General features: G+C 44.8%; 1 protein-coding gene across 1 annotated transcript in view; it reads left to right on the forward strand.

Moving 5' to 3' along the window:
• LOC137370967 (solute carrier family 35 member F2-like) overlaps window positions 1–17,884 on the forward strand; it is a 94,117-nt gene that overhangs the window by 55,793 nt on the left and 20,440 nt on the right. The window contains exons 5-7 of the mRNA XM_068032858.1: window positions 6,469–6,625; window positions 7,917–7,969; window positions 15,832–15,986. Coding sequence (XP_067888959.1) covers window positions 6,469–6,625; window positions 7,917–7,969; window positions 15,832–15,986 — 365 coding nt within the window. The remainder of the gene's footprint in view (window positions 1–6,468; window positions 6,626–7,916; window positions 7,970–15,831; window positions 15,987–17,884) is intronic.

Below are 17,884 nucleotides of genomic sequence, written 5' to 3' on the forward strand. Positions count from 1 at the left end.
CTGAGTGGCGTGAAACAGGGCTGTGTTCTCGCACCCACACTTTTTGGGATTTTCTTCTCCCTGCTGCTTTCACATGCGTTCAAGTCCTCTGAAGAAGGAATTTTCCTCCACACAAGATCAGGGGGCAGGTTGTTCAACCTTGCCCGTCTAAGAGCAAAGTCCAAAGTACGGAAAGTCCTCATCAGGGAACTCTTCTTTGCTGACGATGCTGCTTTAACATCTCCCACTGAAGAGTGCCTGCAGAGTCTCATCGACAGGTTTGCGGCTGCCTGCAATGAATTTGGCCTAACCATCAGCCTCAAGAAAACGAACATCATGGGGCAGGACGTCAGAAATTCTCCATCCATCAATATTGGCGACCACGCTCTGGAAGTGGTTCAAGAGTTCACCTACCTAGGCTCAACTATCACCAGTAACCTGTCTCTAGATGCAGAAATCAACAAGCGCATGGGAAAGGCTTCCACTGCTATGTCCAGACTGGCCAAGAGAGTGTGGGAAAATGGCGCACTGACACGGAACACAAAAGTCCGAGTGTATCAGGCCTGTGTCCTCATGACCTTGCTCTATGGCAGCGAGGCCTGGACAACATATGACAGCCAAGAGCGACGTCTCAATTCATTCCATCTTCGCTGCCTCTGGAGAATACTTGGCATCAGGTGGCAGGACCGTATCTCCAACACAGAAGTCCTCGAGGTGGCCAACATCCCCAGCTTGTACACACTACTGAGTCAGCGGCGCTTGAGATGGCTTGGCCATGTGAGCCGCATGGAAGATGGCAGGATCCCCAAAGACACATTGTGCAGCGAGCTTGCCACTGGTATCAGACCCACCGGCCGTCCATGTCTCCGCTTTAAAGACGTCTGCAAACGCGACATGAAATCCTGTGACATTGATCACAAGTCGTGGGAGTCAGTTGCCAGCGTTCGCCAGAGCTGGCGGGCAGCCATAAAGACGGGGCTAAAATGTGGCGAGTCGAAGAGACTTAGTAGTTGGCAGGAAAAATACAGAGGCGCAAGGGGAGAGCCAACTGTGCAACAGCCCCGACAAACAAATTTCTCTGCAGCACCTGTGGAAGAGCCTGTCACTCTAGAATTGGCCTTTATAGCCACTCCAGGCGCTGCTTCACAAACCATCTCCAGGCGCGTATCCATTGTCTCTCGAGATAAGGAGGCCCAAAAGAACTGATGTTTGTGTAGAGCAGTTGGATCCAATTGCAGATTCCCTCCGCAAACCCCATTTTGGAAAGCACGTCCATCATGTAGGTGTGCGATATCCTGTCAAAAGCCTTCTCCTGGTCCAGGCTGATGAGGCAGGTGTCCACCCTCCTGTCCCGTACATAGGCGATCTTATCCCTGAGTAGCGCGAGACTATCAGAGATCTTCCTGCCGGGTACAGTGCAGGTCTGATTGGGGTGGATCACCAACTCCAGAGCAGACTTGACTTGACTGGCTATGACTTTGGACAGAATCTTGTTGTCAACATTAAGCAGTGAGATGGGCCGCCAATTTCTGATTTCTGCCCTCTCCCCCTTCCGCTTGTAGATGAGGGTGATGATGCCTTTCCTCATGGATTCTGACATGCTGCCGGCCAGGAGCATACTCTCGTATACTTCCAGCAGGTCCGGGCCGACCCAGTCCCACAGGGCCAAGTACAACTCGACCGGTAAGCCGTCGCTTCCGGGAGTTTTACTCGTCTCGAAGGACTCGACGGCCTTTGTCAGCTCATCCAGAGTTAGCGGCTTGTCCAGTCTCTCCCTCCTGTTGTCATCTAAGACCTCTGTGATAGATGACAGGAAGGAGTGGGTGGCTCTGCTGTCTGTGGGCTTCGCGCCATACAGCCCCGCATAAAAGGATTTGCTGATCGTTAGTATGTCGGACTGCGAAGACATTACCGAGCCATCTTCTTCCTTCAGGCTGCTGATAACAGAGCTCTCTCTGTGTACCTTTTGGAAGAAGTAACGCGAGCACGTCTCATCCTGCTCGATGGAGCGGACTCTGGACCGTAAGATGATCTTGGAGGCCTCCTTGGCAAAGAGCGAGGCCTGCTGGCTCTTCACCTCTTGGAGGTCCTCCTTGACCTCGACCCCCATTGACTGCAACCGGAGCAGATTTTGCATACTTTTCTGGAGTCGGGACATTTCCCTCTGTCTCTCTCTCGCCCTCTGAACACCTTTGTGGATGAAGAACCTCTTGATGTTCTCCTTAATCGCTTCCCACCAGTGAACTGAAGACTCAAAGAGGGGTTTCACGGTCCTCTAACCTTTGTAATCCCTTTTGAGTTCCTCAACGTTCTCTGGGGTCAGCAGTGTAGCATTGAGCTTCCACGTCCCTCTGCCAACCCGCTGGTCGTCCTGTAAGTGACAGTCGGCCAATAAGAGGCAGTGGTCGGAGAAGAACACCGGCTTGACGTCGGTGGATCCGACCGTGACAGCATGGGACACAAACAGGAAGTCAATCCTGGAACGGGCAGACCCGTCCGATCTTGACCATGTGTATCTGCGCTGCGCTCCGTCTGCAGGTTTGCTGAAGACGTCGTGCAGTTTGGCATCTTTAACTGTTTCTATTAGGAATCTGGACGTAGCGTCCAGTTTGCTGTCGTCACTGCCGGATTGTCCAGCCGCATCGATGATGCAGTTGAAGTCACCGCCTAGGATGACTGGCCTGGACGTCGCCAGCAGCAGTGGGAGCTGCTGGAAGACGGTCAGCCGCTCGCTGCGTTGTACCGGGGCGTACACGTTGATCAACCGGAGCGGAGCGTTGTTGTACATTACGTCTGCTACAAGGAGGCGACCGCCCACCACCTTCTTAACTTCGGAGATGGTGAAGTTACCTCCCCGTAGCAGAATACCCAGGCCGGAGGAACGGCAATCATTACCCCCCGACCAGATCGATGGCCCGTGGGATTACCATCGCGACCACTGCCTGTAGGTGCTGAGGTGTGGTATTCCACACTCCTGCAGAAACAGTAGGTCGGCTTTGACCTTGGCGAGGTAATCCAAGGTTGAAACACATCGCGGAGTAGATTTAATGCTGCGCACATTAATGGAAGCAATCTTTACATCCATTTTTAAAAAGTTAGTTGTTGCTTCCCATACCATTTGTCCTTGCTAGTCCCAGTCCTTCGGGATGTTCCTGCATACCCTTCGTGTGAGCAAGCTGTTTCACAATAGTTGGGCTCAGAAACCCCTCCTGGTTTTTCATGCAGGGGTTCTTCCGCTGGGGTGACATCGGGGGGGAGGTCTTGTAGGCAGCAAAGATTGGGTTATCCTCTGCTGCTTCCATCTGTTCCTCCTCAAAAACCTCACTGCTCCCGGCTTCCCGGAGCTGAGGTGCGCCGGACGCGTCTTTGCTCTCGGTGTCCCGGAGCTGAGACACGTTGGCCACGTCGTTACGTGTGGCGCTTTGGGGTTGGGGCACGCCGGGTCCATCACAGCTTCCAGTGCCTGGGGGCTGGGATGCTTTATCTTCCATCTCCTTGGAGTTCTGCCTCCTCTTTTGAAGGGGCTGTCGTTCCAGCATTCCCCCGTCCAGTGAAGAGGAGTTGTTGCAGTCTGATTCAGAAGATAGCCTCCTCTTGCCACTGGTTTGGGTGGTGGCCTATTCCACTTTGGGATGGTTTTTCTTTGTGGTTTTCCTCTGGACCACTTGCCACTGACCTGTTTGTCCATCTGCTGCCTCCTCCTCCATTGATTCTGTCTGTGGAGGAGGGGTTTCCGGGTGCAGGGTAGGTGCTGGGTCGCTGGTTTCAGCTGCCTCCCCTACCTTCCTTCTTCTCAGGTTGAAGCTCCTCACTGCGAAGAAGGTTGCTGGTCTCCTTTCGAACACCGGACGCCTTCGTCGAACCTTCTCCTGGCCTTTCCTTGGACCTTGCTGCCTGAGCATAACTGAGGCAGCGTTTGGGGCAGGTTTTGTAGAGGTGGCCTGCCGCACCGCACAAGTTGCAACACTTAGTCTGCTTACAGTCCTTGGTCTGATGGCCTTCCTCCTTGCAGTTCTTGCAAACAACCGTGCTGCAGTTGGCCACCACGTGACCAGATTTGCCACAGCTGCGGCAAACTCTGGGCTGCCCAGCGTAGACCAAGAAGCCTCAACTTCCCCCGATAGTGAAGCTGGAGGGAGGGTGGATGATGGCTGCACTGGGATCGACCTTCAAGGTCACCTTGACCTGCCGCTTGCTGGTCCAAATCCCAAAGGGGTCCTTGACATCAGTGCTGCTGCCGGCCACTTCGACGTACCTGGCGAGAAAGGTGAGTACATCCACCACTGGAACATGGGGGTTGTAGAGGTGAATCGTCACCACCCGGTCCTGTTGTGACGGAAGCGTGAAGAGCGGCTCCGCTGTGAGGATCGACAGTGGCGCCCGGTCCCCTTTCTCCTTGAACGCCTTCAGGAACTTGATGCATCCCGCCACGTTCCGGAACGTCACGTCGAAGTATCCACTGCTGGGGAAATCCTGCAGGCAGAAGACGTCCGTCGCTTGAAATCCGCAGCAATCGAAGAGAATTTTCTTGATGAAGAAGGTGCGATCGACCAGTGCATCTCCTTCCTTGTCCTTTACGACCACCCAAACGGTGTTGCGTACTCCCTGGCCTGAAGCTCGAAGATTGGTTATAGCCATTTTACTCAAAGCTTCCCCAGGATCAAAAGGCAATGATCATGGTCTCTTCTCAATCAAGTAAGCACTGATAAGAATACTACACTTGGTCTTAGCCAAAAGGAACTCAAATTTTTTTTTTTTTTTATTTCCAAAATATACTTTATTCATAAAAATCTGTAAAAATTACATTGCCAAACAGTTTCCAAACAGCACCAAAAAATACAAACATTGCAAGGGAGATCAGTTTCCTTCAATACTGTCATGAGTTTCTTCCCAACCCTTCCGTTTCTCAATTGTCATGTCAATTACAGTTTTACATTTACAGCAATTCAGAATATTAACGATACAGTTCGAGGGGTTTCCCATGGATCCAGCCCCTCAGTCTAGCTTGGTGGGGGAACCTTACACTGTGGTCTTTCCCCATTGAGCCTTTGCTGCGGCTGCCCCAAGCTTTAGTGCGTCCCTCAGCACGTAGTCCTGGACCTTGGAATGTGCCAGTCTGCAACATTCGGTGGTGGACAACTCTTTGCGCTGGAAGACCAGCAAGTTTCGGGCAGACCAAAGGGCGTCTTTCACCGAATTGATAGTCCTCCAGCAGCAGTTGATGTTTGTCTCGGTGTGCGTCCCTGGGAACAGCCCGTAGAGCACAGACTCCTGTGTTACAGAGCTGCTTGGGATGAACCTTGACAAAAACCACTGCATCTCTTTCCACACCTGCTTTGCAAAGGCACATTCATCTGGGTCTATAAGCATGCTTGTGTGGGTAAAGGCAGGCATGGGCAGTTTGCTTCTTGTGTAGGTGCACTTCCCTCCTAAGACTTTAGGTAGTTCTGGTCACCAGTTTAAGAAAATGTTCAGACGTGGGCCACTAGATTAATAGCTAATTTAAACGCGTTGGGGCTTTTTTACTTCAGTAAAATGTAGATATTGGTGAGTTTTTATTGAAGTCCTTCAATGAAAGAATTAGACTTGGTCCAAGCTGATAGGCTATTGGAGTTGTATAGGTTAGGGAGCACAAAGGGACATAAGTATAAGATATGTAAGCATAGAACTAGTTTAGATGCTAGGAAGCGTTTCTTTTTTGCAGAGCATCGTTGGCCTATTGAGTAAGTTGCCAGCATGGGCTGTGATTGTGGATTCATTACAAGCATTCAAAAGGAATTGAGTGAATTCCTGAGAATGGCTAAAATATTTACATATAGAAGGTAGGTATGTCATTGTGGATTGTGCCATTCAGTCACCTTGGTTGCCTGCAACTTGTTCAATCACCTTTAGGAGTTGGAGAGGAATCTCCCAGAGTTTTCCCTTAAGTGGGCCTAAGATTTTTTTTTTCTCTGTTTTTATTTCTACCTCTTTCAGGAGGTTGGGAATGGGTCAAATAATGCCACACCGTGCTGGCATAGGACAGACTGCATGGGGCAGCTGCTGTTTACCTGACCCTTTTCATATGTTTGTAATATAAGAAATCTAGAGCTCAAACATTTATCAAATCAAACATGGTCCATTCAGATTTGGTGTATCGTTATTTTATCATGAACTTCCCTCCCATACTTTACAGAACATTAGTTTCCTTCTCTGACCTCTCTGATAGTGTAATGAATATCTCTATAAGCCTTGATACTATTGGTTTATCAGATTGTAGATCAACTCCTTTTTAAAAAGTATTGATTAATTGACCCTGAATCAATTACTTTCTGTGGAAGTTTGTCCCATATATTTATGAACATGCTTTTAACTTTATAACTTGTTCGAATAACATAAAAAGGTGGCTACATATTCTCAATATACAGTTCTGAATTATTATTAAAAAGTAATGTTATTAATGCTTTGATTTTTTTTCTTAAGTGGATTTGGTGTTTTTCTTTTAAATAGGTGACAAGAAGTTGCTGGGAGACCTGCTGGTCCTGGGGAGTGCTATACTTTATGGAATTTCTAATGTGTGTGAAGAATTTGTTGTGAAAAACTTTAGCAGAGAGGAGTTCCTGGGAATGCTTGGTTTATTTGCAACTTTATGTAGCGGTATACAACTGTAAGGAATGGCAATGTTATTCTAAATTGTGTACAATATAAATGTTTTAATGTTCTCTGAACAATAGTAAGCAGTGTTCATATGGACAATTTTAGCTTAAGTTTAGCTTCTTTTCAGTCAATACCTTCCATGTTGAACCATAGAAAGCTCCCATGATAGATTCTTGCTAAACATTTACACTTATTCTACAAACAGCAAACAAAATGGGAACAAAAAATACCTTAATCAAAAAATCCATTTTGCTTTAGTTGCAAGATACGTCCCTCAGGAATGCAATAAACTGGGTGTTCTGCTATTCAATAGTATGCAACCTCTGTTCACCTTTTAATATTTTGTATCTAAGAGAAAGCCTGTTTCCTCAGGAGAACAATGGGATTTTGTAATGTACATCAGGTCATGAATCACAATCAAGCAAACTGCCTCTGGTGCCGAGTCAGAACCTGATTAAATTTATTTCAAGTTAACCAGGTTTAAACAGTCCTGGTCAAGAACCAGTCATGAGGAGTGTCTTAAAAATGTAATCTATTTGGTATACGGTATCCTGAAAAAAAGTTTGGCTCTGTATCTTTGAATGGGTTAGCAATGTGTGTCACTCTTGCTGATTGATTGTAAATGTCATTCTTAATATTTCCTTCATTGTAACAGCTCTGTATAAAAAATGCATATATATATATAACTATTATTACAATACTTCAATATGTATTGTAATTTACATATATTGGTAGATAACTACCAGTGAAATATCAGGCATTAACTGAGCAATGGAGAACAGGATGAATTTTATAACCGCAGAAATCGCAACAGCAAATCTCTTATACCTTTACATTCCATAATAATTATAATTTAAATGAAGGTGGTTCAGGTTTATCCTGGTTTGGGTAATTTAATGATGTTGTTGAGGAGATGAGGATTATTTTAAATCATGTAGGTAACTGAGTAACCAACATTAGTGTGACATCAGACATGGAGTTATATGGCATTACTACTAACAGTAGGAGTAGTGTTTATTTTTGAAAGCATAATTCAGGAATTTATAGAATGTGGTACATCAGTCTCCACAACATGTAAAATTATAGCATGTTCATAAATCACTTTAAAATTATAATTACATGTTACTATTGCCCTATATGAAAAAAAAATCAACAGGGAAGAGATAGATAAAAATGAAGAACATGGGAGGGAAGAGAAAAGAGAGAGAAAGAAAAAGATCTGTCTTGTGAAAAAATAGAATGATCTTGTACCCTTAGTAGAAACTTCTAAAAATCAGACTTTTCATTTTCTTCTTTTGTAGAGGCATTCTGGAACATAATGCAATTGCAAACATTAACTGGAACTGGCAAGTCGGTAAGCATTCACTCAACAACAACAACTTGCATTTATGTAGTGCCTTTAACGTAGAAAAACATCCCAATGTGCTTAACAAGATCAATAAAAAAAACATTTTCACACTGAGCCACACAAGGAGATATCAGGATAGGTGACCTAAAGTTAGATCAAAGAGATATGTTTAAGGGAGCATCTTAAAGGAGGAGAGAGAGGTGGAGAGGTTTAGGGAGGGAATTCCAGAGTTAAGGCCAAGACAACTGAAAGCACTGTTGCCAATGATGGAGCAATTAAAGTCGTGGATAGACAAGAGGCCAGAATTGAAGGAGCACAGAGATCTTGAAAGCTTATAGTGCTGGAGGTGGTTGCATAGATGGGGGTTGTGGGGGAGGGGTGGTGGGTGTCAGTGGGGGCGTGGGGTGGTGTGATGGAGGTGCGGTGAGGCCATGGAGGGATTTGAAATCGGGGATAAAGATTTAAAATTGAGGCATTGTTGGACCAGGAGCCAGTGTAGATCAGCAAGCACAGGGTGATGGGTGAATGAGAGCGAGAAATGGTGCGAGTTAATATACAGGCAACAGAGCTTTGGATGAGCACAACTTTATGGATGGTGGAAGATGGGAGGTTGGCCAGGAGAACATTGGAATAGCCAAGTCTTGAGGTAACAAAAGCATGGGTGAGGGTTTCAGCAGCAGATGAGTTGAGGCAGTGTCAGAGTTGGGCAATGTTATAGAGGTGAAAGTAGGCAGTCTTGGTGATGGAGCAGATATGTGGTCAGAAACTCATCTTGGGGTCAAACACAACAGCAAGGTTGTGAACGGTCTGGCTCAGCTTCAGATAGTTGCCGGGGATGGAAATTATAGTCAGGGAATGAAGTTTGTGATGGGGACCAAAGACAATGGCTTCAGTCTTCCCAATATTTAGTTGGAGGAAATTTCTGCTCATCCAATCTTGGATGTTGGACAAGCAGTGTAACAAATTAGAGAAAGTGGAGGGGTCTTGAGAGGTGTTGGTGAGGTCGAGCTGAGTGTCATCAGCACACGTATGGAGCCTGACATGTTTTCGGATGGTATCGCCAAAGGGCAGCATACAGATGAGAAATAGAAGGGCGCCATGAGAATATGTACCATCTGAACATTTACATTGAACTGTATCTTTTTTATGGGTTAGACAATGAATATGAACCATAGAACCACAGAACCATAGAAAAATTACAGCACAGAAGGAGGCCATTCAGCCCGTTGTGTCTGTGCCAGCCAAAAAACCTGCTGCCCAAACTAATTCCACCTTCCAGCACCTAGTCCATAGCCTTGCAGGTTACAGCACTTCAGGTGCATGTCCAGGTACATTTTAAAAGAATTGAGGGTTTCTGCCTCCACCACCATTCCTGGCAGCGAATTCCAGACACTCACCACCCTCTGGGTGAAAATGCTTTTCCTCATGTCCCCTCTAATCCTTCTACCAATTAACTTAAATGTATGCCCCCTGGTAATTGACCTCTCTGCTAGGGGAAACAGGTCCTTCCTATCTACTCTATCTCGGCCCCTCAAAATTTTGTACACCTCAATTAAGTCACCCCTCAGCTTCCTCTGTTCTAAGGGAAACAGCCCTAGCCTGTCCAATCTTTCCTCATAGCTGCACTTACAATCCCTGGCAACATTCTTGTAAATCTCCTCTGCACTCTCTCCAGAGCAACTATGTCCTTCCTTTCATGTGGTGACCAGAACTGTATGCAATACTCCAGCTGTGGCCGAACCAGCATTTTATTCAGTTCCAACATTACATCCCTGCTTTTATACTCTATACCTTGGCCAATATAAGAAAGCATTCCATATGCCTTCTTCACCACTTTATCTACTTGTCCTGCCACCTTTAGGGACCTGTGGACATGCACTCTAAGGTCTCTCACTTCTTCTACCCTCTCAATATCCTCCCGTTTATTGCGTATTCCCTCTCTTTATTTGCCCTCCCCAAGTGCATTACCTCACACTTCTCCGGGTTGACTTCCATTTGCCACATTTCAGCCCACTCAACCAAACCATTGATATCATTCTGGAGTCTACAGCTATCCTCTTCACTATCAACTACACGGCCAATTTTTGAGTCATCAGCAAATTTCCCAATCATGTCTCCCACATTTAAGTCCAAATCATTAATATATGCCACAAACAGCAAGGGACTCAACACTGAGCCCTGTGGAACGCCGCTGGGAACAGCTTTCCATTCACAAAAACATTCGTCAGCTACTACCCTTTGTTTCCTTTTGTGGATCCAACTTGCCTCATTCCCCTGTATCCCACGGGCTTTCAGTTTTCTGACCAATGGGACCTTGTCAAATCCCTTACTAAAATCCATGTGGACCACTTCCACTGCACTACCCTCATCAATCCTCTTTGTTACTTCCTCAAAGAATTCAAATAAGTTAGTAAGACACCACCTTCCCTTAACAAATCCATGATGACCATCCCTGATAAATCCATGCCTTTCTAAATGGCAGTTTATCCTGTCCCTCAGAATTGATTCTAATAATTTACTCACCAACGAGGTCAGACTGACTGGCCTATAATTATGTGGCCTATCCCTCGCTCCCTTTTTAAACAATGGTACAACGTTCACAGACCTCCAATCCTCTGGCACCTCGCCCATATCCAGTGAGGATTTGAAGATGATCCTCAGCGTATCCGTTATTTCCTCCCTGGCTTCCTTTAACAACCTGGGATGCAATCCATCCGGCCCTGGTGATTTATCCACCTTCAAGGATGTCAGACCCCCAGTACTTCTTCCCTCATTATGCTAATTGTATCTAGTATTTCACACTCTTCCTCTTTTACTACAATGTCTGCATCATCCCTCTCCTCTGTGAAGACAGAGGCAAAAAACTCATCAAGAACCCTGCGCACATCATCTGCATCCACATGTAAGTTCCCTTGTACATCTCTGATAGGCCCTACCCTTTCCTTATTTATTCTCTTGCTCTTAATGTACTGATAAAACATCTTTGGGTTTTCCTTGATTTTACCTGCCAGTATTCTTTCATGTCCTCTCTTTTTTTTTAGAGATACAGCACTGAAACAGGCCCTTTGGCCCACCGAGTCTGTGCCGACCATTAACCACCCATTTATACTAATCCTACACTAATCCCATATTCCTACCACATCCCCACCTGTCCCTATATTTCCCTACCACCTACCTATACTAGGGGCAATTTATAATGGCCAATTAACCTATCAACCTGCAAGTCTTTGGCTTGTGGGAGGAAACCGGAGCACCCGGAGGAAACCCACGCAGACACAGGGAGAACTTGCAAACTCCACACAGGCAGTACCCAGAATTGAACCCGGGTCGCTGGAGCTGTGAGGCTGCGGTGCTAACCACTGCGCCACTGTGCCGCCGCTTTTCTGATTTCATTTTTTTACTTCACCCTGCCACTTTCTATACTCCTCTAGGCTTTCTAAAGTATTAAGTTTTTTGTGCTTGTCATAAGCTTTTTTTTCTGCTTCAACATACCATGTAAGCTTCTAGATAACCAGGGGGCTCTAGATTTGGCCGTACCACCCTTTATCTTTGTGGGGACATGCCTACACTGTGCCTGTAGAATCTCGCTTTTGAATGCCTCCTACTGGTTTGCCACTGATTTTCCTTCCAGTAGCTGTGTCCAGTTCACTTTGCCAGATTGCCTCTCAGTTTTGTAAAAATTGCCTTCCCCCAATTTAGAACTTTAACTCCTGTCTTATCTTGGTCCTTTTCCATGATTATGCTAAAACTAACTGTATTATGATCGCTATCTCCAAAATGGTCACCCACTGCTACTTCACCTACTTGCCCAGCTTCATTACCGAAGACTAAATCTAGAATTGAATGTAGTCTAGAAAAAGAAGAGGATTTACTCTTTTCTGTTTATCTCTAATGAAAGTCACTAATTTATGTGGAGAAAACTCTGATATCTTGGTGCTGGTGTTTCAACTTAGTAACTGTCAACTTTTTTTGTTGTCTTCTTCTAATAGTCTCCTCTGCTCTCCTGAAGGCATTAAATCATGCTCCTTTACATTTTCATGCATCCATGGCAGCCCTCAAATACTTCACACAAAGGGCATAATTGAAGCTTAGACAGTGAGTTTCTGTAGGTTATTTGACAAGGGCCATCACAGACTAACATTGTTCTCAACTGATGTGTATGGTTTGGGTAGTGCAACAGTTGAAGGAGAACCCTACCATCTTTTTATTTCATTTTCTACTTCAGTAGTTTGCTCAGCAAGAAAATACTTTGCCCAAAGTTGGCAGAGAGTCTTGCTGCCAAATGGAGTCAGAGTATAAAACTGCTGTCAAGGACACCACTGCTTCTCTTGTCATAATATCATAATCACAACAAATCCCATGAATTTCTACAGCACAATTTACTGCCCCAGTATCCAAATTTTGCACTAAAAGGCAGATGCATTGAAATTGCTATTTCTGAGGAAAAATTGAACAATTGCTTGAACAAATAAATTATCCTCATCAGGAATACATGTAATTCTTGGTTTTGCTTTATAACATTTCACAAAATTATGTCCCATGAAGAAAACACATTAACAAATCAAAATAAGAGCTTAATTTTTTTTTTACAAAAATTGCAAGTGGATTGTAAATTTCTACTTGTCAACAATTAAGCTCTTTGTGAAAATTGGATTGTCTTGAATGTTCCTTTTATAGCATGCCAGTCCCAACTGTGGAAGCAACACTTTAAGAGATAGTGCTGTTTTCCTAAATGCCAAGATCCATTAAAGAAATGATCTTCTGCTAGCAGCTCCAAGTAGAGCAGTACTTTCAGTGACAAATGTGGATACAACCATTGGAGGCAAAGAATATCATATGTTCTAGCAATCATCAAGACAAGGACATTTGCCTGTCAAAATAGGCCAATGATCCGATTGTCTCATTACTGATCTATACAGAATTTTCCCAGTCATTAGAGAGATTCGACAGCCAGAATACAGCCTTGAACCATGAATTTCAAAAGTGCATTGTTAGGGTCGAATTTTATCTGCCCTTTATGGATGGGCTGGGAGCCAGGTTGCGGGGGGTTGTGGAGGAGGGAGCTGTAAAATGGTGAGAGAAGGCAGTGGGTGGAGTGCCTGTCGCCTTCCCGATGGCATGGAATTTTATCAACGGCGGGGAAGATGGTGGATGGCTTTCCCACCCAAAGGCCAAGTTAAGTCCTTAAGTAGCCAATGAAGGGCCAGGTAAGGACCTCTTCTCGCCACCGCTGGAATTTTACCAACGGCTGGTGGGCCCCTACCACAAGGAGAGACAGACCAGTAGTTGGACACGGGGGCCCATACAGGGGCCCCCTGCCCTCACCCTCTCCCCCAACCCCTTGCCAGGGCCTGCCTGATTGGCCCTGGTGACACCCCCCACTCCCCCCCGGCTCCACACCTCATGGGGAGGTCGGCATCCATCTTTGACAGCTGCAGTCCCAGCAGTAGCCACCGCTCCCTATGGCACTGCTGAGACTGAAGAGCTGCCGCTCTCCAATTGGCTGGCAGCTCTTGGAGGCAGGCCCCCATCTTTTAAAGGGACGGGAGCTCCGGTGCTAGGCAGTTAATTGCCTGAGCGCCGAGAAATGCAGCTGGGGGTCCTCCAAATGGCTGAGGTGGGGTTACCCCCGGCTTTACGGCCCAGTACTCAGCCCTTAGTTTTTTGTTTGTAGGTCATTCCATTGTATAGAAAGTGAAGATTTCATAGCAATGGATGATATCACAGAACTGATTCTTGAACATTTCAGAATTAGAGAATATAAGTCCATCAGTTACGTTTTGCCTTCTACTAGATAATTGTCATTAGCCTGTGATCAATTTTCTCAAAGAAATTGGCTCTTATTTCAGGAAAGTAACTATTGTAATTGAGTAACAAAATTTAGTTTCCATATGGGGCATATTCCCTGTTAGCAGCAAAGGCTTAGATTTTATCTGGGTGATAGGGGTCTTGACGTCTGGCAAGCGACGCAGAGAACCCCATGTCACCTCTTCTCTGGGAGACCTGCTGAATCAAGTGCTATTTAGGCAATTAACTGGGCAGCAGCAGGCCTTCTACAGGATGAAGGACCCTGGCGATGGATGTCCCGCCCTCTGAGAGTTGCTGGCCAATCAGAGGCCAGCAGCTCTTCAAATGAGCAGCACCACCGCAGAGGCAGTGGCTGCTGCCAGTGGATGACTCACCCGAGGCCCAGGAGCAGCATAGGTCGGCGGGAGGTCTCACCGGGTGGGGGTCATGGAGGAGAGGGGTGTAAGGGGTTCAGCAGCAAGGGCAGGGCTGTGGCTCTCAGTAGGCTTCCCCCTTCCCAATGTCGGGTCCCTCATTCAGGCACTGTGCCTTTTAACGAGACACCCCTTCCTCCCCTACCTGCCCTCTAGCTGGCAAGCAGTCCGCATGGTGTTTCCTCCCATGCTTCCCATGAAGCGACAGGGCCGCCCGCCTCTTGGTTAATTGCGGTGATGGTGGGATGAGGCCCTTAATTGGACATTGATTGATTGCCCAGTTAAGGGCCTCAATTGGTGGCGGGACAGGAAGGACTTTCAGAGGCCTTCCCACCCTGTACTTAATTTCAGCGGAGGCGGTACTGTAGTGGGGACTCCCCATGCCGCCCTCCCATCCAATTATATGCTCTCCCCTCCTCCAAATCTACTGCGGGGACAGCATAAAACTCCCCCCAAAGAATGTAAACAATGACCAATTTGTTAACTTGTCTCATTATTAGCTAAACACCCCACATCTATTGATTCATGCACTCGTTAGGAACTGTCTGGCAAGCCTTCTTTTTTGGCTGTGAATACGGAGAGACAGTCAGATTTTTAAAAGAGAAAGTTTCAAGGACTTTTGCAGAGATTATGGAGTTATAAATACAGGAAGACATTGAATTCATCTCATCAGATAAGATGATCTATTTCTGTGGGGTGGTATGGCATGTTCTTCATTTTGTATTTTTATGTGAAAGATAGGTTGTTTTGATTGAATTCATCAAGTAAAACTATAACTTCTGTTCTTATGGTGACATAAAAAAACTTAGCGGGGTTTATATCAGACATTGTCTCACCAATGGTTTGCTCAGTCTGCCTTCGGAGAGAACAGAGAGACACATGTGAATATATGATTCAGGTCACAAAGGCACTATTGTTATATCCTGACAGTGTGATCAATACTCATGAAAGTAAGATGCTTAAACAGGTTACACTGAACCCAAGAAGGTCAGACCCTAAACTTGTAACAGAGGAAACCTACAATTGTCTGGAAAATAACATAAAATAAATCAAACACCAGGTACCTTGAAAGTCAAAATGTTTTGAATGATCTTAATGTTTCTTTTGGTGAAGCAGGGGACGATATCAGGAAAATCAATACAAGGCAACCTAAGGGCATTGTTTTAAATTGGCAAATGTAATGCATAACAGAGGTAATTTTATCAGCTCTGTCTATTGACAATACATATTAGAAATTCACAGCATCTACCCAAGATGTTTTGATTATTAATGGTCTAAAATCACAACTAAATCTCTGATATAATTTGTAAAAATTGGCCCTAACGTATTTTATACGTTCCCTGTAAGGCCAGCAGTATTTTGTCATAAAAACTAGTATAATATTCAATCAATTTCGATTTGAACCATTGATTAGCACTATCATCTGATAGAAACTATGATGACTACATACACTCTCGCCACTCTGCTAACAAGAGAACCAGTTGATGGTTGCTCGAAATGAGGAAGAACAAAGAAAATAGGGAAAGAATGTTTCAAAAACTGCCAAATGACTGGATCTATTCTGACTACGTGAACATATATTATGACAGTTTCAAGATTATATTTAAACATACATTTATTTTGAACCATATACTCTTTTCCTTACAGTGTTATTGTTCACTGCATTTGCTCTTTGCATGTTTGGATGGTACAGCTTCCTGCCAGTTGTGATTAAACTCAGCAATGCCACCTCAGTCAATCTTGCAATCTTGACCGCAGATCTCTACAGCCTCTTCTTTGGGACTTTTTTATTCCATTACAAGGTGAGCAACCATCCAAGAGAAACTGAATTAGTAAATTTATTGTTGGTCATAGGAGGATATTTTGCATTGGATTTTCTTTTATTTTGGTTGTGTTACATATTCCTCCTTTTTTTTTAAGGGCCATTTTCTTTCCCCTTGATCTGGTCTTTCCCTAATACCTGCCAGTTGTGTCCAAGAGTGTAGGCAGTCTACCTGCTCCAATGTTTCTACTGATCTTAGCTGGCCACTGGAAGATCCTCTGACAACTTCCTCTGTGAGCTTTGCTCCTTTCTGTAGGGAAATGCCTGACTTCCACTTGGCAATTCCCTGTGCTGCATGACTGAGATTGGGAATTCAACAGAGTGGCAATTAAACTTGTGTTCCTCCAGTCTACCACTATGTGCTTTAGTGTTTCAGTGCCAATTATCTTTGGGTTTTTAAAGTTTCATCAGAAACAAAAGAGTGAATGTTCAATCTGTGCCTATTGTTACACTTTAGTGTCATTTCTACCTCTCATATTTTAGATCACTCGGATGTGAGTGCTCACTCCCCAAATCTTTAAAAATATCTATCCCAGCCCTGATATCTAAACAAACTGTCAGTAACATACCTAGGAAATGAATAATAAAACATAGTAAATTATTTTTAATCTGTGGCCGTATAAGATCTTAGGCCAGTCTTCAGGAATGATAAGGCATCATACCTTTACCACTCATTTTAAATTCATGAATTTATTTATTTCATAAAATTAAGCCAGTAAATAAGTAGCAGTCATATAATACAAATTATATATATAGTCAAAATCTTTCCACCTAGTTCCTTGAGCAGAAATATAATATAAAGATCACAACCTTAAATACTATGTTAATCCTTTGTAAGTAATATTTACATACAATAAGCATAATGAGAGAGGAAGTACTGAAGGATCTGACATCCTTGAAAGTGGATAAATCACCAGGGCCAGATGGACTGTATCCCAGGCTGTTAAAGGAAGTCAGGGAGGCAATAGCGGATGCTCTGAGGATCATCTTCAAATCCTCACTAGATACGGGCGAGGTACCAGAGGATTGGAGGTCTGCGAACGTTGTACCAGCGTTTAAAAAGGGTGTGAAGGATAGGCCAAATAATTATAGGCTGGTCAGTCTGATCTCGGTGGTGGGCAAATTATTAGAATTAATTCTGAGAAATAGGATAAACTGCCACTTAGAAAAGCACGGATTAATCAGGGATAGTCATCATGGATTTGTTAAGAGAAGCTGGTGTCTTACTAACCTAATTGAACTTTTTGTGGAAGTAACAAGGAGGATTGATGAGGGTAGTGCAGTGGATGTTGTCTACATAGATTTTAGTAAGGGTCCCACAGGGCAGACTGGTCAGAAAAATGAAAGCCCATGGGATACAGGGGAATGTGGCAAGTTGGATCCAAAATTGGCTCAGTGACAGGAAACAAAGAGTGATGGTCAACGAATATTTTTGCAAATGGAAGGCGGTTTCCAGTGGCGTTCCATAGGGCTCAGTGTTGGGTCCCTTGCTGTTTGTGGTATATATTAATGATTTGGACTTAAATGTGGGAGGCATGGTTGGGAAATTTGCAGATGACACAAAAATTGGCCTTATGTTTGATAGTGAAGATGATAGCTGTAGACTCCAAAATGATATCAATGGTTTATTTGAGTGGGCGGAAAGTGGCAAATGGAATTCAATCTGGAGAGGTGTGAGGTAATGCATTTGGAGAGGGCAAACAAAGCAAGGGAATACACAATAAATGGGAATATATTGAGAGGGGTAGAGGGAGTGAGAGACCTTGGAGTGCATGTCCGCAGGTCCCTGAAGGTGGCAGGACAGGTAGATAAAGTGGTGAAGAAGGCATACGGAATGCTTTCCTCAATTGGCTGAGGTATAGAATACAAAAGCAGGGA

This window comes from Heterodontus francisci, chromosome 6 (genome assembly GCF_036365525.1).
Source record: "Heterodontus francisci isolate sHetFra1 chromosome 6, sHetFra1.hap1, whole genome shotgun sequence".
NCBI lineage: Eukaryota > Metazoa > Chordata > Chondrichthyes > Heterodontiformes > Heterodontidae > Heterodontus > Heterodontus francisci.